At 38.6% G+C, this 20,411-nt stretch overlaps 1 protein-coding gene across 4 annotated transcripts in view; it reads left to right on the forward strand.

Annotated features, from left to right (window-relative positions):
* Positions 1-20,411, forward strand: part of ATR (ATR checkpoint kinase) — an 82,161-nt gene that overhangs the window by 56,228 nt on the left and 5,522 nt on the right. For all 4 annotated transcript variants that reach the window (XM_089509110.1, XM_089509111.1, XM_089509112.1 and 1 more), the window contains 14 exons: positions 1,883-2,061; positions 2,969-3,133; positions 4,942-5,033; positions 6,231-6,322; positions 7,332-7,509; positions 8,695-8,871; positions 9,969-10,128; positions 11,812-11,991; positions 12,545-12,687; positions 13,966-14,063; positions 17,444-17,676; positions 18,699-18,833; positions 19,317-19,517; positions 20,057-20,200. In XM_089509110.1, the coding sequence (XP_089365236.1) occupies positions 1,883-2,061; positions 2,969-3,133; positions 4,942-5,033; positions 6,231-6,322; positions 7,332-7,509; positions 8,695-8,871; positions 9,969-10,128; positions 11,812-11,991; positions 12,545-12,687; positions 13,966-14,063; positions 17,444-17,676; positions 18,699-18,833; positions 19,317-19,517; positions 20,057-20,200 (2,177 nt within the window). The remainder of the gene's footprint in view (positions 1-1,882; positions 2,062-2,968; positions 3,134-4,941; positions 5,034-6,230; positions 6,323-7,331; positions 7,510-8,694; positions 8,872-9,968; positions 10,129-11,811; positions 11,992-12,544; positions 12,688-13,965; positions 14,064-17,443; positions 17,677-18,698; positions 18,834-19,316; positions 19,518-20,056; positions 20,201-20,411) is intronic.

Here is a 20,411-nt window from a genome sequence, read left to right on the forward strand (position 1 = left end):
TTCCAAAAATATTTTCCTAATTTGCACTTTTATATGCTCCATTTACATGATTTATATAACTTTCCCCCTCTGGCTAAGGCATGTTTCTGTTATATTTTTCAGTTTAACTGTTCTAGTTTCAAAATATGTGCATTACTTTATTTCTTGGAAATACCCTGCAGAACTTGAAAAAGTGTGAATGCTAGCGGCAAGATTAATATTTTCCTTTAACAAATATGAAGAGGTTTAATTAACTTTCATTACATCTCTAGTTATTACAAAGAATAAGAACATTTCACTACTGCACTAGTATAATTTCACAGATCTACTTAACTTTACAGCGCTTTATTAATAAAGGTTAATAATAATAACTGCCTGGAGTTTCTCTGAGATATTAATTCATAGGTACCATTCAGGGATCTAGATACCTTAAAGGCATCATATCATGTCTGACCTTGGAAACTTGGAAACTAAGCAGGGTCAGCCCTGGTTAGTACCGGGATGGGACACTGACAGTGAACACCAGGTGCTGTAGGCTGTATTTCAGAGGAAGGCACTGACAAAACCATCTCTGAGTATTTCTTGCCTAAGAAAACTATGAAATTCATGGGGTTGCCATAAGCTGACAGGCGACTTGAAGGCAATACATGCATACACACATTTACCCCTTTGTTCAAACTACATCACATTTTTTAAAATTGCCTACTTTAACATGATTATCCTGGATGGCTTATTATATCTTCTCCTTGATAACATATAGTATGAAATAACATATCTTCAAAAAGCAATTTTCATTTCTGGAAGATGCTTATGTAATGTTTTGCCCCCACTTCACTTGATCAGTTCTCTTCCCAGACAGCTTTTTATATGCAAGTATGTTTTCATGACCTATACTGCTGGGATTGGGAGTTTTAAGGAGGGGTATTTAGAATTCTCAGGCAGAGAACTGCCAATCCCACAATGCAACAGGAGGCTGCTAGAGGAGTCACACTGGAATAGTAGCTCTTTAAGAGCATAGTGTGATAAACATCACTACATAATACCACTCCAGATAGTGTTTTTGGTCAGTTTTGGTATTTTTTCACCCCGTCCCAAAATTCAAAATAATTTGGAAGAGATTTGGGGTCTGAAAAGGCTCAGAGATGACTTGAAGGGCTGCAAAAAAGGGTAAGGGTTTGCAGTTTACCATCCTGGAACTACTTGTGCTGTTTCTGTTAGCCTTAAGGGGTTAATCCTAATGAAAAGTAATCATCACTTTTGTCATAAATGACCTTTGTTTACAGAAAAATTCATGCAATTTGTAAACATTTTGCAGGTGTTATCATTCCCTTAATAGTAATAATGTTTCTGAATACACCATGTCATCACAACAACATTGTCAGAAGTTTTATTGCCATAAAACCCCATAGCTTGTTGCAACATATGTAACTTCTAACAATTATCAACTGGATTTGATTTTTCAATCTTCCTTCATTCACTTATTTATTTTATTTAGGATAATTTTAATCTGCCTCTTCAGGTAAGAAAGCTTCCAGGGCAACTTGCACACAATGCTGTAAGTAGTAAAAGCAGTAAAAACTGTAGCAATCAAGAAAACAATGAAACCAAGTAATCACAGAAATAACTAGTTTTAAAATAAAGATCTAGGTTTTTAAAAATACAGCATAAAATATCTACAACATTAGAGAGCAAATAACATTTTTTGAGACAGAAGCTTCATAAATACTTTGCTACAGCTGAAAAAACCCGTTTCTCTTTATCATACTCACTGGAGAAGTAGCACGTCTTCATGTATATAGTTACATTCCTGTAGGTGCTTTTAGATACACCATTCTTAAACCCTTTAAGGATTAATGGTTAGGTTTAGTATTAATTACAGCCCTTTAAATCTTTTGTTTCACAGCACCAAAGGAGGAATATGGAGAGTATCAAAGTGTAGTCCGCTTTCTTGACCTCATACCTCAGGATACTTTGGCTGCAGCTTCCTTTCGTTCCAAAGCATACACAAGAGCAGTAATGCACTTTGAATCATTCATCATGGAAAAGAAACAAAACATTCAAGAACATCTGGGATTTCTACAGGTTTAATTTTTTGTTGGTTATGTAAAAAATCTGAATTTCAATTCAACATATTGTTATACTGCCAGTTTTCATAGAGAATACTTATTCTGCAATCTTGTACCAAAGCAGTGTTGTTTTAGGTTTGTGTGAAACCACAGGGTTCAATGGAGATGTCTGAGGAATGGGAACGGCCAGTGATCCTCTTGGAGCCCTCAATGCACTTGAAAAGCCCAGAGTCCCAGCACTAGTACAACACTGACTTTAGCCAGTTTCGGTCTTTTAAACTGATGATATGAAGTAAAGTGAAAAAATTTAATTGCTTAATAAGTGCTTAAAATATTCCTGGAGGCCCAGTGTGGTATAGAAGTTTCAACATAGGACTTTGGAGATCAGGGTTTGATTATTTACTTGGCTGTAGAAACCTGCTGGGTGACCTGGACTGAGTCACACATGCTAAACCCCAGAAAACCCCGTGATAGGATCACCATAAGTTGGAAACAACTTGAAGGCACACAGCAACAACACAAAACATTACCTTTCTGTGAATTTGGTTTCAAGTAAGTCATGTCATGTTTGCAAGAAAGTCAGCAGCAGTTACATCATAAGAGTGAAGTGCCTCATAGTAAAAGCCAATAGTAAAAGATCTGCCTAATAGTAAAAATCAAGCTAATTCAGCATTTTAAAAATCTTTGATAAACTGATAAAAGGATCAGAAAGCAAAACAAAAAAACCCAAAAAACAAAAAAACCTTGCTTTTCAAAGGACAGTGAGGAGATATGATTCTTTATTTTATTGGAAGAATGATTAAATCAAACCTTTATGGCACAGTGCCAGTATATATTTGAATATATCTGCCAAGATTCTGCCCCATAAATATCATGCTACCAAGTGCATTCCTGTGATATATGTTTCTCTTCCCCATACAAAGAAATTGTATGCAGCAATGCATGAGCCAGATGGAGTGGAAGGAGTGAGTGCAATACGGAAAGCAGAACCATCGCTCAAAGAACAGATCCTTGAACATGAAAGCATTGGGTTGTTGAGAGACGCAACAGCTTGCTATGATAGGGCAATTCAGCTGGAGCCTGAGCAGGTAAAATTGATAATATTCACATTTTTCTTTTGGATTTTGTTGAAAAATTGTAAAGTCAGAGAAATGAAAAGTCCAACTTCATATCTACCTGTGAGGTTCTGGTCATACTTCCACTGCCATCAAATATAGAGACTTCCACTTATCTCACTCTCTGTCACCAATGTGAGGAATTTCCCTTATCCTTACCTCTCAACCATCAGTGTAAGAACCTCCTCCTGTCCCCCTGCTGTGGCCTCCAACTATGGGGACCTCCTAGATGCTCTCGTGGTTCCCATGTGAAATATTATTAATCTACTATCTGCTGCTATCACTGACCGTGTCTAACCCCTTTCTAATACACATCATCCCTGGAAGCCAAAAATATATAATACAAAAACAATACTTTATTAACAGAATTTGAACATAAGATAAGAATTATTTAATACAATTAAAACACATCACTCACTCTCATCTCCAGCTAAGTCAGACCTTCTGTAACTTTCCTAACAACTCAAACTCTTAAATCCCATTCACTAACTAAACCTGACAGATTACATTCTTCATCCTTCCTCACCAATTGTTATACCACACTGGGTCCCTTTCTGGGAGAAAGGTGACATATGAAATATGAAAGGTGGCATATCAAATCCCTCCTAGACATTCCACTTTTCAGCATTCACTCCCAACATTTCTTATCTTATTTTCTTTAGCACACGAAACATATTTTCCCTGAATAGTCCATAACATCACAGCGCCCAACATAGGATACAGTAGAGGTGTATTTTATACTTTCACTAGTCGGTAGTAGAGCCATAGCAGCAAGCAATAATCCTAGATTAGAAACCAACCTCCTATGTTGCCACTTTAGAAGGAGATGGATGGAATATGATTTTGTCTGATCTAGACTAGTGATGTTGGTGGTGTTCTTAAAGAAAAGCTTATCTGGGAATTATCCAAAGGGGACAAATTAACACAGGAAAAATGGCATATCAGGGGACTTGATTCAACACTGCTTTTCAAGAGTCATGTATGGATTTCTGGGAGAAAATGAAGTGACAATGCACCCAAAAGTGGGATTTTGGTGTCTTTGTTTGGCATGTTAAGTATTGGCATAGCAAGAAGATAACACCTTTACCATAATTTGACCATGTCTGAGGATGTCGGAAACCTGCAGGTAAACCTATACAGGGCTTGTCCTACAATTGTAATATTGAGGCACTTTTTTCAGCAGATGTTTGGAGGGTCTCTACTGCTCCCACCAGAGCAGTAGAGAACACTGTATTATTGCCAGTGTCAAAGAACCATTCACCTGCCAATTGGTCTCTGTTTATGGTATGAGGGAGTATGTGTTTTCTCCTTCACCTCAGGTGACAAAAGATCCAAGGCCAGGCTTGGTGCCATCCAGCAAATAATGGTGTAGTCTGGCCCATTAAGGCACAAACTTAACAAAAGATTACACTTAAATTCTTAATGCTAATTCACATCTGAAATAAGGCCTCTTAAATATATATAACTGCTATATAACTGCATTTGCCCACACTTCATCCCATGCTATCCTTTTCTCCCTCTGGTCTCTTAATAATTTTCCTGACTGTTTTTGCAGTGTGGTGATTAAAGAATAATACTAGGAATGACAAGGCCCAATTTCCCATTCCTGCTCAGCCATGAAGCTCACTATGCAACCATGCCCTACTATAACTCAAGGCCACCATAATAATCAGAAGACGGTTGAATGGATAAAGTGATCAGGAGACAGTAATCTTGTAGCTGCTTTGAGTTCATTGGAGGAAAGGTGGGATATAATTGTATTTCTTGTTTTCTTTTTCTAGATAATTCACTATCACGGTGTGGTGAAATCTATGCTGGGCCTTGGTCAGTTCTCTACTGTAATCACTCAAGTGAATGGAGTACTTGCTAAACGGTAATTCAATTGATTATGTTCCTCATTTAAAGTTTTTTTTCTATACATATACATAAAAACATTCTGAATCTGGTATAATCTTGGCCTTCTGAAATGATTTTTAATTTATTTAAAGCATTTATCTATTATTTCTAAGCCCACAATAGCCCCCAAAGTGATGTACAAAGGGTAAGAACAATTAAAACATCAAATATGAACATTTCAAATGGACCAAAATGACTCTAAATACATAGATCAAATAGTCAGAGAAGCCAGGTCTAGTTTTAAGGACTGAAAGCTACGCAAAACAACACAACTAAGGGGCAAAGCAGACAGACCAGAGACTGCACCTGCTACAGTCACCACGGGACTGCCGCAGGACCACAACAAGCAGAGGCTGTGGTCCCAAGAATGCCCACTGCTGTGGTCCTAAATGGGCCATGAAAAGGAGGGGTAAGAAACAGCTCCTTTTGCAGCTGGTTCAGTGGCCTCAGCACGGCCTCTGAACGATCTGGGAATGGGTATCATGTGCATGCCCTGCCCCCAGATCAGCCTGATGGTGGCCCTTTCGGACCATCTGTTTTGAGGCCTAAGAAGGGATGGAGCCAGCCTGGGAAGTGAGTTCCATAGCTGGTGTGCTGCTATAGACAAAATCTTGACGTAAATTGATCAACCTAACTGTGGTGTGATAGGACACACAACAGTTGTTTTCACTGAGGCTCTCAAATTTCAAGCAGGCTCATAGGGATTTCTTTGTGTGCTGATACTAATCCCAGGATTTGCAGATCTTGAATGAGATTTGCAAACTGCTTTAGAGAAAACTTCTTTAGCCCAGTTAAGCTTTGCGAATGCCCCCATTATGTGTACACTGGATCATATAAGCCCCCCAAAATGTGTAAACAGATTGTAAGCTATCCAGGAGTGGGAGCAATATCTTTGTTGCTCTGGATTTGCCAGAAGGTATATTTTTTTCTGACAGTGCCTATCAGCTTTCTAAAAATATATTCTTGGGGAAAAAATGAAATTCACCAGGTATCCATTAACAAATCAGCTTTTCTCTTGTTAGCTGAAGGAAAGTTCCCCTACCTGTGGACTTTTGTGAAATACTTGAAAAATGGTGTATATTTAGTTTAATTGCTGTCTTCATGATAAAATCATACATAGAAGGAGTTTAAGCTTTCTGTGTATTGACCTATGTTTGCTTTCTACCTTTAACAGACCAGAGTGGACACCTGAATTAAATACCTACAGAGTGGAGGCAGCCTGGAAACTGACACAGTGGGATTCACTGGAAAATTACCTAGCTGCAGGTTGCTCTGTTTATTTTAGTCATGACTTCCTCATCTCATAGGGTTGTATCCAGTTGCTATAACTTTGTTGAGAGAAGGGTTCAGTGAAAATTTGAAATGGGAGATAGCCTGTCATTGTGCAATCTTTGTCCCATCTCCCATACTGTTTCAAATGACCTCTGGAGCACATTGGAGCAGGGAGGGTATGGGGGAGAGGACATAACTGGAAATCATATCCTCTCTGTAATCTGTTGATATATGCCTTCCACCTGCAGTGATCATCAATTGGATGTTACCCTTGGTGTATGAATTAATGCAAGTTTGATACATTTGAAAAATCTAGTCGTACTTTTCCGTCTGTTTTTGTCCTGTTTTGTTTCATTTCAAAAAAGGTTCCCAGTTAGTGAAAAAGGATATTAGAAATCAGGCATACCTTTTGTTGTCTTTTACCTGAGGGACAAAAAAATGACAAAGCATGGCACATCCAAGCTATAATATCTGTAGGTAGACCTGGAAAGCTGTAACTGTGAAGAGGCACTGTGAAGAGACACTGAACTCAACTTTTTCAGAATTTTATCACAAACATATATTGGAAACCCACTTCTTATTTTTTTAACATATATTTATAAAGTTCTAGTGCTGACCTTGCAACCCAGGAATGAGTTCCAGTTGAAAGCTAATGGTGTAGAGCAATAATCCCCAAATTATAACTCCCCCGTTGTTGGTTTGCAGTTCTTAGAGTCTCTTGCTGTTGGCCATGCTGCCTAGGTTTTCAGAAGTTGTCATCCAACAACTGTTGGGGACTCATGTCTAAAGACTACCCTTTTTTGTGATTCTGACAAAAATGCACACAAAATACCTTAGCAAATAAATACTAAGATTAAAATTGTTAGAATTATTCTATGGTAAATTTTCTAAAATTCTCAGAACTTGACTTTTACTTTAAACAAATATCAATCTTTTAGACAAAATTATAAAATATTTACTGATCTGTATTACTATAAAATGTCTCCCCCCCCCCCCCAATTAGATGACAAGTCTAATACTTGGAGTGTGCGGCTTGGACAGTTATTGCTGTCAGCTAAAAAGAAGGAAGCTGCTACTTTCTATGAAACCTTGAAAGTTGTTCGAGCAGAGCAGATAGGTCCGCTTTCAGCAGCAAGTTTTGAAAGGGGCTCATATCAACGAGGATATGAATACATTATCAGGTATAGTTTGTTTTTTCTTTTCCTTCTGTTTCCAGACCATGGCCAGAATTACAAAGAAAGATATTCTTGCATTGTAAAACATTGAATAAGATTTATGATCGAAAGGATGTGCTTGATTAATAAATCTAATTGAGTCATGTTTGTTACTACATTTTAAATGTTTGAAACTGCTTGTTTTGTTATATTTTAAATGTTTGAACTTAACATTTTAAATGTTATAAATGTTTGAACTTCAGTAATTTTCTTCATCTGTAAAACCATCTTTGGATACTTGCACTTTTTACATTTGGGGGGGAATGGGGTGAAAATAATGAGATTCTTAATGGAATTGTGTTATTTGTTATGATACCTACATTATGTTAATTATGTATTTTTTGAGTGTTCAGAATGCTTCAGCTACACTATCATGGTAAGCCTTAAAACAGCCTTGTAAGAAAGGTTAGTAATATTAACATACACACCCCATCTGCATTATGGAGAGGATAATATTATGCAAAGACCCACCTAGCAAACTCACTTTGGCCCAAAATAGATGGGTCAAAAGGTGCAGCTTCCGGACATATATGCTGAAGCATTCTGGCATGGCATGCAGATGATGCACTTCCCCACCACAGCCAAAAGCTGCTCTGAGACTGCTGGCAAAAGGAGTGGGGAAAATCCAATCCTTGCCAGCAGCCTGTTTGGGACTGCAGTAGTGGCCTGCTTTCAGAGCGAGCTGTGTGGTTGTTGCTGTCCCTGGCCGATCACGGGCTGATCGTGACTGGAATGGCCACCAGTCTGCTTTGGCCCTTAGAACTGAGATTTGAATCTAGAATTTCATGGTTGTCTACATTATATTTTGCAAAGAATTTCATGATATCCAGGCATCCAAAGCACAACAATTATTCTCTATCTGATGGGGGAAAGGGTATCAAAAAAGATGGTTATCAGTCCTCCTGTTGCCCAAAAAGGCAGGCATCAAATGATCACATTTTGAACACTGCTGGTATAAAGGAATTTTCATAATAAACATAACAGTAAGAACCAATTTTATTTTCTCCAAAGGGAATAGAATTGATCAAGCATACCTGCCAGAATGATTTCTTGCTGTTATTAATGCAAGAATTGCTCACATAGGCAAATGTGACAGTGAAATGAAAACATAAAGCACCTTCTAAAATTTTTGTTTTGGTTTTTTAAATCAAGGTTACACATGCTGTGTGAGCTGGAACATAGTATTGGACCACTGCTTCAACAACCTGATAGTGACAGCAGTAAAGATTCTTTGAACTGGCATGCTCGTATGGAAATGACACAAAATTCATACAGAGCTAAAGAACCCATCTTGGCACTTAGACGGGCTTTACTCAGCCTGACTAAAAGGTGAAACAGTATTTTGCATGTGTTCTCCCCTTGACTTTCAGCTGTTATGTTATGTTATGTTTAGTCATAGACTAAATTTGATGAAAAGTAATAGTTAAAAGATCTCACTACCAAATACTTCTAAAATAAGCTGCACTTGCTGAAATTAACTTTGGGGGTCATTCCATTTTAATTTGGCAACAGTCCTATGAAAGAAAAGTTAGACAAGCAGGTAGAAGAGCCTTTATGGATCAGTGGGGATTTGGACCTATCCCAGAATCAGTTTAGATATCCAGAACCCATTTTCCCTGTGTAGACAAGTTAATTACTTTACATAGACTGGAATATACAGATCTATGGTCCTATGTTTCACCAAAGAGATCTAGGGGCAGCTGCCTAGAGTGAAAATAACTCAGAATCGAACAAGCGCTTCCAGAATTGTGGATATTTTGACCAAAATTAAAGCCCTGCTAGATCTGATCAAAGGCTAACAATTCCAGTGTTCTGTTTCTTACCATAACCAGTAATATGCATATGGGAAACCCACAAGCAGATTCTGAAAGGGCAGTAGGCCTCTCTCTTACTCTCTAGCAATTTGTATTTTGCCTTGCAACCACGGTTGATAGCTATCAATGTATGTAATCCTCAGTCAAAGCTTTCTAATTGGTGGCCGTTGTCACATTTTCTGGTAGCAAATTTTATAGTGTAATTACTGTGCTATTTCATGAGTCATGAATCTCCAAAAGAAAACCATGCCTAGTCAAATAATTACTTTTATTAAAAATTGTATCCTGCCTTTTTCACAAGGTCGGGCCACAGGGCAGCCTATAACATCTTGAAACATCTCAGTAAAACACAGAAATGTTAAAATACACATTATAAAACTTCCATTAAAGATGGGACGATGCGAGGGGACCAAAGTCTTGTAGAAGTCTAATTTGGGGCCAGTAGATTGAATTGAGGCTGGAAGTTAATAAGTAGCATGTCTATTTGGCCTAAAGATAGACAGAAATTGTCAAATTAGAACCATGTGGAATTTGTTCTTTGGCACATTTTTGGACAGTTTTGATCATTAGCTCTTTATATTTTTGACGATATAAAAATACATATTCCTACAGAGAGGATTACAGTGAGAAGATGGAAGAATGTTGGCTCCAGAGTGCCCGTGTTGCCCGTAAAGCAGGCCATCACCAAACAGCATATAATGCTCTCCTCAATGCTGGAGAATCTAAGCTATCTGAACTCTATGTCGAAAGAGCAAAGTGGCTATGGTCCAAGGTAAACAAACGAAAGCCTGACTACCTCTGTTTTTATTTTACTTCTTGTTCAGCATATGTTATCAGGTAGGATTCACAAATGTGTTTATAAGAATTGTCACTCTGAATTAAAATATAAGAGAAGATCACAGTGCAGATGCTATTATAAACTGTACATAAACAAAATTGACACTTGTCCCTCCACATTTGCGGTTTTGTCTTTTGTGGATTTGATTATTCACGAATTTTATTAATGTGTTCTCTCTTGGAATATCTAGGTCCTCCAGCGCAACTCCTTGGTCAACTTTAACCAAAAGTCGCTAGAGGATCTAGAGATTCCTAGAGAGAACACTTCACTAAGCATTTGTAGCTCCTCCAGCGCAATTTCTGGCAGATGTTAACCACAGAGTTTCACTGGAGGACCTAGAGATTCCTAGAGAGGTGTTCTTTCAGGTAAATTCATTGGTTATTTTGTTATATGCCCCTAACCCCAGTGAATGTGGAGGTACGAGTGTAGAAGACTGATCCATGTGCTGTGGCTTCATCTCAGTCATAAAATAATTGAAAATGCTTGATACTTTGCTTTTAAAGCAAGAGTGGGCAACTCATTCCCCTTCAGGTATCACTGGAATTCACTTTCCATTGTCTATACTGGTAATAGCTGTTTGGAAGTTTCAGTCCAACAGTGTTTGGAGGGCTACAGGAGAAAATATATGGTCTTTTGCTCTTCATTAGAAGCTTGAGCACATTGTTGGGTATAAGTGTGCAAGAAAAGCCCTGCTGGATCTAATTAAAGATTCACCTAATGATTCACTTGTTAGTAGTAATGAGGTATTACTAAGAAATATATAAAGGAGCATGGAAACAGTAGTCCTATTCTGTTCTTGACCTCTAGCAGCTGCTATTCACTGGAATACTGCCTTGGAAAATAGAAGAGCTCTTTAGCAATGATATTTAATAGCGGTTAACAGACAACAGCCTATTAAATCTAATATTATGGTTAAATATAGGACTATAATAATTTAATTTAATAATTTGTTTTATTTATATACCGCTATTCCAAAGATCATAGCGGTGAACAGCAAGTAAGCTAATTAGCAAGTAAGCTAATTTGCCCCCAACAGTCTGGGTACTCATTTTAGCGACCTCGGAAGGATGCAAGCCTGAGTCGAGCTTGGGCCCTTTTGCTGGTCTTGAACTCGCAACCTTGTGGTTTCGAGTGAATGGCTGCAGTACAGGCATTTAACCACTGCGCCACCAGGGCTCCTTTAAATTAGACTATGCTAATTTAAGGGGTTTTGTAGAATAACTTGATTTTCCATGTGACTTTTATGCAGCTGCACAACTTTACCTGGGGAAATGTTGGTGAGTAGTACATAGTGACAACTCTAGTTTTTTTCCTTTAAGAAAAGGAGAGGTTGTTTGCATTTTGTTGAAATAGCTACCAATTATCTCCATAAACTGTTGAATTTATGGTAAAATTTCTCTGTCTGTTTGTATCAATATATACATGATTCTGTGGAGAACAGTGAACCTTTTATAGTACCATATACCTGTTGAAAATAAATTTTAAATAATTAGAGCTTTTATATGCATAATAGGCTTTCTCTGACTTGGTCATGACATAATTACATGAGTGTAAGAGTCATCATGATAAATTTGATAAAAGAAATGTTAAATTAATTGACCTTTATTTTTAATTTAGGGTGAGGCTCATCAAGGCCTTATCATCCTTCAGAAGGGGGTTGACCTATGTTTTCCAGATGGGCAGGTACCATCTGATACTAAAAGTAAACTAATCCATGGGCAAGCCCTATTGCTGGTGGGCAGATTTATGGAAGAAACAGCCAACTTTGAGAGTAATGCCATAATGAAAAAATATAAGGTAAAAACTAAATGTTCAGCATTTAAGTCATATAGTTTAACATGCTGTGTATCGATATATTGAAATAGACAAAGTTGTTAAATGTTTCTGCTGTTTTGAATTTTTTAAATATTAATTTATGTAACGACATCAGTGATTATTTTCCTAACACATCTGTAGTGTGTGCTTACTTATTAGTTGTATATGTACAATAATAAGAATGGTTGTTCTTAACTAGTCTAATGTTTTACAAAATATGGTCAAAATGGCTCTTTTTTTCTGGGTACTGTTCTGCAATTTTACAGCACAGTATTAATCCATGTGAAGAAATTACTTAAATTTGAGACATAGCAACTGTTCAAAAGACATTAAGAAGAATCATGTTGGATCATACTAAAGGTCTATTTAGCCCAGCATTCTTTCCCTTAATGGGCAATCACATGTATATGGGAGATGGACAAACAGGACATCAATGTAATAACACCCTCCCACATGCGTCCTGCTGTTCAGATTTAAAAGGGGATTGTTCAAATGCAACAGATTGAAACATTTTTCTCCTGTTTTTTCCCCTCAGGATGTCACTGTTTGCTTGCCAGAATGGGAAAATGGACATTTTTATCTTGCTAAGTACTATGATAAGCTGATGCCTACAGTGACAGAGAACAAGATGGAAAAACAGGGAGACTTGATTAAATATATCGTTATTCACTTTGGAAGGTTAGAAGACATCATTCTTTTTCAAATAAATAACTAAGAACTTTCATATGGGCAAAAGGGACAGGAACATAGCCATGCTCCCGTCAGTGTCACGTCATTTGGCAAAGATTTTCAGATGATGTTGCTTGACCTCATCTGAAATTCTTCGCCAAAACGCATGACACTGACGGGAACATCGTACTATGCTCCTGTCCCTTTTGCTCATATGAACAAGTCCAAAGCTATATTTGCTTAGATAAATATCTGTTGCTCTGTCATGTATGACTGGAATGTGTCCAATACAGATAGGAGGCAGGTTTGGGGAAATCCATAGAAATCCAGTAATATCTGAAGGGCCACAGGTTCCCCACTCCTGATTTAAGTAATTAGGCTTGTTTTCAAAAAATGTGTCTATCCCGGTCTTTTGTACTGATTGTCTACCAATCTGCCTTGTGCTAGAAAAGTGATACAAAATCAGGCATTCTCTTATACTTGCCATAATATATAGGACTAAAAACATATATTCCATGTAGGGTATTTTAAAGAGTGCACTTAAGTGTGTTTCTGAAATGTATTAGAACACCTGTATCAGAAATCATAATAAACAAGAAACATAGATGAACATTTAATAATTTTATTTTTGAGAAATCACAAGAGGACAAAATCTTTTCTGTTTGCTTTATGTATAGTTATATTAAGCAAAAACAATTTCACACATTATTTCATAACATATCTTTCCTTAAATATTTTGAAGATTCACCTTGGGTTTACAGTAGTTGCTGGAAGCTATCACATGCTTTTCCAACAGGCATATATACAGATCATTCGCACCACTAATTTCTTTTCAGCAAAGAAAATGTTTCCATGGAATAAACTCACTTCCTGGTTTTCAACTACTTTTTTCATTCTCACACCAGCTGAGTGGATCTCCTACAGCCTATTTTGACCTCTTGAAATATTCTCCAGGGGATTGAATGATACTCTGGGGTATCATTAATAAGAAGGAATAAGCTAAAATAGTCACCTTTCAGAAGCCTTCCCTAGAGGGTAGGAGCCTTTCTGTTTGTGGGAAACCGAGTTAAGGACCCAGTTTAGGCACTGGATTTTACTTAGCCTCCTGCAAAACTAAGGAGTCTTTACATCCGTAATTCTAGATTACTACTTATGTATTAAAAAATGTGTATACTGCTTTTTGATTCCAGGTAATTATACAAAATGTAGCAATCTTAATGTGATATGTAATTTAAAATAAGATCATCAATAAAAGGCAGAAAGTATATAAATCAATTTTCATTTTAGGTCTTTACATTTTGGAAACCAGTTCATCTATCAGTCAATGCCAAGAATGTTATCCTTGTGGCTTGACTTTGGAGCAAAAGCATATGAATGTGAGAAAGGTAGGGCATTGGCTACATTATCTTTGGGTTATTTCTTTATTCTCTGTTCCGCTGTGTTTTATTTACTGGGCTCTTTGCTGGTGCACAGAGAGCAAAGATAAAAATGGTTCCTAAAGAAGGAGATATTGACATGTTTATTTAAAACTACTATTGCTTAGCTGCTTTGTGTATCTCACTTTAAAGCAATAATAGATTTACTGTCACTTGCTGAGGAGGTCCTAAATATCCTGAAAGTACTACAGGGTAAGGCCTAGTTGATGGATGGATGAAGGACCACCAAAGAATACCAGGTGCTCTTGGCTATATTTCAGAGGAAGGGAATGGCAAACCACCCCTGAGTATTACTTGCCTAAAGAATTTCCCTATGAAATTCATGGGTCACCACAAGTTAGCAAGCAACTTGAACACACACACACATACACACTCCTACCTGCTGAGGCGCAAAACACATTGGCTCTGAAATTTTATTAAGTGTTAAATTACTCTCCTGTATCTGCCAGATTCATTTCTTTTAGTATAGGTTTAGTATAGGTTTGAATATGTATATGTGCCTTCAAATCACCTATCAACTTATTTCATAAGGTTTTCATGATTTTCCTGGAGTTTTCGATGCTTATAGAATATTGTGACACTTTGATCTATTCTGTTAATTATTTGAGAGAAGAAACTGTTCAGATTGCCATTTTATATTTTTAGTATATGAAACTGGCAGACTGTACGTACTCATTGATTTTTCGGTACTACTTGAAAGTAGGTGCTTTTTGGTATAAAATGTTTCCAGTGTCCAGAGCCTCCGTGGACTCGGTTATACTTGATCATTTTGAGTCTGTGAGTACCGAGGATGTGGACAAGATCCTTAGAAGTGTTAGGAAGACAACCTGCTCCCTCGATCCCTGTCCCTCATGGTTAGTGGCTCAGGGGGGGCCGGCTGTAACTTTAATGTTGCACCGGATTATTAATACATCTTTGAGGGATGGGCAATTTCCATCGAGCTTAAAATTGGCCACGGTAAAACCTCTGCTCAAAAAGCCCTCCCTTGACCCCCTGATGCATAACAATTATCGGCCAGTTTCGCTACTACCATTTTTAGGGAAGGTGATCGAGAGGGCGGTTGCAATCCAGCTTCAATCGATCTTGGATGAAACGGATTATCTAGACCCATTTCAAACCGGCTTTCGGGCAGGTTACGGGGTTGAGACTGCTATGGTCGCCTTGGTCGATGATCTCCGTCTGGGCATGGACAGGGGTAGCGTGTCCCTGTTAGTGCTCTTGGACATCTCAGCGGCTTTCGATACCATAGACCACGGTATCCTTCTGGAGCGCCTGGGAGAGTTGGGAATCGGGGGCACTGCGCTCCAGTGGTTCCGATCCTACCTCTCTGGGAGGTTCCAGATGGTGCAGCTGGGGGACGTGTGCTCCGACAAGAGGGCCCTTACATCTGGGGTCCCTCAAGGAGCCATTCTGTCTCCCATGCTTTTTAACATTTGCATGAAACCGCTGGGAGAGATCATCCGGAAACATGGGGCGCGGGGTTATCAGTACGCTGATGACACCCAAATAGTTTTCTCTATGTCTCTGACTGATGCAGTGACCGGGGATGGCATCTCTCCTCTCGTGGCCTGTCTGGAGTCGGTAATGGGCTGGATGAGGGGAAACAGACTCAGCCTGAATCCAGAGAAAACGGAAGTACTCGTGATAGGTTCCCCTGGTCCAGGAATGGTGGTGGTTCCACCTGTCCTAAGCGGGATCACGCTTCCTGTGAAGGACTCGATACGCATTTTGGGGGTGCTCCTTGACTCGTCGCTTCACCTTACATCTCAGGTGAGTGCGACAGTCAGGAGCACCTGTTATCAGCTTCAGCTGATACGCCAACTGCGTCCCTACCTGGACCGGAGGGACCTTGAAACTGTAGTACATGCTCTGGTAACCTCTCGTTTGGATTTCTGCAATGCGCTCTACATGGGGCAGCCCTTGTACCATACCTGGAAGCTGCAATTAGTGCAGAATATGGCAGCACGACTAGTCACTGGTACATCCAGGGCCAGTCATATAACACCGGTCCTTAAAGACCTACATTGGCTGCCTATTCGCTTCTGGGCGCAATACAAGGTGCTGGTTGTTACCTATAAAGCCCTAAATGGCTTGGGCCCAGGGTACTTAGAGGACCGCCTCTCTCCGTACAATCCGCCCCGCACACTCAGATCAACCGGGCAGCAATTGCTAAGGGTTCCAGAGGCTAGATTAGTTGCCACTACTAGGAGGGCCTTTTCCATCTCGTCCCCCAGCCTCTGGAACGCGCTGCCCTTTGAGCTCCGCTCGGCCGCCTCCCTCCCTCAGTTCAGGAAGGGGTTAAAAACATTCTTATTTGAGCAGGCTTACCCCTGACCCTCTGACCCCTGAAGTACTCTCTCCTTCCCACCTTCATCAGCATGTTAGGCTGACATGAGTGGTGCTTTTTATTGTTTTTATTGTATAAGGTTTTAATGTGATGCTTTTTGTGATTTTATATTGTTATGTGGAATGTTGGAAACCGCCTTGGTCTGAGAAAGGCGGTATATAAATAAAATTTTACTTACTACTTACAGTGCAAATATATATTTAAAGTTACCTGAACTGAATCAGAGTTCAAATGTCCAATTTAATTCTACCTCTAAAGCATGGATTTGCTTTAGTATATCAATATGTGCAAAGAAAAACTGCTGTGAAATCACTATATATAACTTGATATTTAATGTAATAAATATGCATTTGTTTTAATTTTTAAATTTAATTTCGTTACATATGTGAATAGTTGAAATTTCATCTGAAATTTAAGTAATAAACTTGTTTGTTTTGTTTTATCTGTTCAAATATTAACAGGGTAACAAAAAATGTCACAATAGTGGGACTAATGATTGATTCTTGTTTCTGAGGAAATAGTGCAAGACCACATATCTTGCAAGCCCAGAGTGGGGTTGGTGAAGCATAGTACAGTCCAGAAAACAGATCATGTCCAGTAATGTGGAAAACATCTGTATAATGATAGCTTCCTAGGATCTCATTCACTGTTTTACTCCATCCCATTACTATTCCATGCTAGAGAAGACTCATTCATTCAACTGGTATGCTGAATTTTTAAAGTCACAGAATCATGAAGATGGAAGGAAGGGATTAAAAAGGCTATCTTGTCCTATCTCTTCCCATGCAGTAATATATAAGTAAAGCACTCCTAAAAGATGACCATCCAACCTCTGTTTAAATACTTCCAAAAATAAAGAGAACCCACCACTCTGCAAAGTTGTCTGTTCCACTGTCAAACAGCTCTTACAGTCATACAGTCTTTCTTTTCTTTTCTTTGTTTGGTGAAATAAAATACTAATGTTATGTATTGTGTCACCTAGCTGGTCGCCAAGATCGTAGTCAAATGAAAACTGACTTGGCTAAAATCAACAAGGCAATTGCAGATCATACACAGCTCTTGGCACCTTATCAGTTTTTAACAGCTTTCTCTCAACTGATCTCCCGAATTTGCCACTCCCATGATGAAGTCTTTGTTGTTCTTATGGCAATAATTGCTAAGGTTTTCCTAGCATACCCTCAACAAGCTATGTGGATGATGACAGCAGTATCTAAGGTAATTTCATAAATAAAGTTGTGTTTCTCTTATCAGTAGTTTTCTCCCCTCCCTTTGAGAAAAGAGGCCCATTCAGATGTAGGTAGAAACAGAAATCATTTTGCTTATGTGGAACTGCTGCTTTCTTTGATGTGTTTCATGTGCCCTGTAGCCTTATGTGTATCCAAGGTGGGCCTAAAAGAAAAGAACTGGGGACGTGTGACACAATGAGGAGCGAACTGCCTATTGCTATTAAATTCTTCATTTTCATTATCTCTTAATGATCAGTTACAATTGTCCTAACTGCAGCGAGATATGCTGATGCAGTTAAGTCAGTTACCCTGAGCAATTTGAAAAGTTTAGCAAATAAAGTTACAAGTGTTGTCAAGTCTTTTGGAGATCTGGACGCTTGAAGCAACATCTTCCACCTCTACTTGTCTCTCTTAGAGTCTTTATCAGAGATTCCTATCTGATTTGTGATAAGTATGATTTGGGCAAGAAAGCCTTTCTGATGGTCATACCCTGCTTATCCTTAGGAACAAATACCTTTTATTTTAACATCTGGTGTACTTTGTTGGTTTTCTTGTGATTGTTTTAGTGCTGCTATTTTTCTCATGTAACTGTGGGCTGGAGCAGACCGGCAGCTTCAGCCAGCTTGGGGGTGTGGCATTTACACACATCACACCCCTCAGTCACCCAGAAGTTGTACAGGAGATTACATGCAGGCGGCTTCTGGGTGACTTGGGGCATGGCATTCAGATGCCATGCACTCCCAAGCCAGCTTGAAGCTGTCTGAAGCTGTGGTGGGGCAGCTTCAATTTGCCCCAAATAGGAGCAGCTTTTTGCCACTCCTGTTTGGACTGGATTGGGGCCACAGTGTGTGCTTGCTGCGGCCCCAGTCCAATTTTGTCAGGGGCAGCTTGAAGCCATCCCTTCGTGGCAGTCTCTTTTATCCCTGTGTTACAGTGTTTGCTTTTGTGTTAGCATAAACTGCCCATGAAATTTTCAAGAATAGTATAGAAATTTGCTATTTCTTTTTTCAGTCATCTTATCCAATGCGTGTAAACAGATGCAAGGAAATCTTCAATAAAGCAGTTCATATGAAGGCATCTTTGGGAAAGTTTATTGGAGATGCAGCTCGCTTAACAGATAAACTCCTAGAACTGTGTAACAAACCGGTAACCATCTGTATAAAAGCTGTTTTTTCCTAAACTCAGTTGCTGGCATTTAAAATAAAGAATTAGTGATGTTAAATCCTTCAATGCAGATTAGAAGAGTGTGTAAGGCTGCAGGGAAAGGAAGAATTTCCAAACAAACAAGCAAACCCTTCCTCCATTTTGTTGATAGAAACCTTCCATCAGCAGAGAAATACTAGTTGGATACTGCTATCGATATTAAGAGATCTATAACAAGATACAACTGTTGACCCAGAATGTTTTGGGAACTATTTGTTCACTTTTATTCTATTTGGGTTAGCTATAACTCATGTTTCACACCTTTAAATTTATTTAGGACAGATAAAGTTCACTTCCATTTCACAGAAGTGAAGGAAGAGCTGGAAACATTTGTCATTGTCTTTGAACATAAAAATTAGAAATGTAAACGAAAATGTAAAAAAGATAACAATGTCTTTTTGAGCAATATGTCTTATGCTTTTCCAGGTTGATGGGAACACTACCACACTGAGCATGGGCATTCATTTCAAAAGTCTCAAAAAGCTGGTAGAAGACCAGAAGTTCAGTGAGATTCTTATTCCTTTGCAATCTGTAATGATACCAACTCTCCCTTCGGTTCCTGGCACACATTCCAATCACGATCCTTTTCCTGGATGCTGGGCTTACATTGCTGGTTTTGGTGATACAGTTAGTATCTATTTATTCCTACTTTTACATTTTTATAATGTTGGCATGAGTTTGCTTTAAATTACAAATGTTGTTTGGTTGGCTGCAGATGTGCATAATATGTAAAACAAGGGTGGACACAATGTGGCCTCATGCAGTTCTATAGGTGTTTTTTTCCTGGCCAAAAAGGATGACTTGCCTCTCCTGATAGCTTCTAAGTAGCAACCTACATTTTAAATAGGCTGCAAGGTCATATTGCACTATATGTCTCCCCCTGCCCCCGCACTATGGTGTTTTGTTTTGTTTTCATTTTCTGGCAATTCTTTGCAACCATTATGGCAGAAAATGAGACTCCAGAGCAACTGAAGATGTCCACCCCAATATACAATTCAGAGGGGGGAAAGGGCTTTAAAAAGGGCGAATGATCTGGATGGAGATCTGAGTGACATTTGTTCGTTATAGTTCTGAGATTGTATGAATTAGATGTAAACAAAGCATGAAAGTGTACAGTTAAACACACACACAAACCCTTAAATAATTATGGCTGTCTTTCCCTCAAGGTTGAAATCCTTCCATCTCTTCAGAAACCAAAAAAAATTACTTTAAAAGGTTCTGATGGGAAATCCTATATCATGATGTGTAAACCCAAAGATGACCTGAGAAAGGACTGTCGACTGATGGAGTTCAACTCACTAATAAATAAGGTTCATTTATTTTCAAATGTATTGGTAGTCTGGATATTGGCAGGTTCCATCTTCACTCAGGCTGTCCATTGACAGTGTTCTGATAAAAAAATATTCTTATTAAAAAACCTACAGAGCCCATTCATGAAACTAAATACTATCTGTGTTTGTATATGTAGATCTTTGAATTGCTCCTGTGTTTCAAAACACTCGAGATTCCCCCATACACTTT

This window comes from Sceloporus occidentalis, unplaced genomic scaffold (assembly GCF_023333645.1).
Source record: "Sceloporus occidentalis isolate IW3139 unplaced genomic scaffold, rSceOcc1.0.p SCAF_2, whole genome shotgun sequence".
NCBI lineage: Eukaryota > Metazoa > Chordata > Lepidosauria > Squamata > Phrynosomatidae > Sceloporus > Sceloporus occidentalis.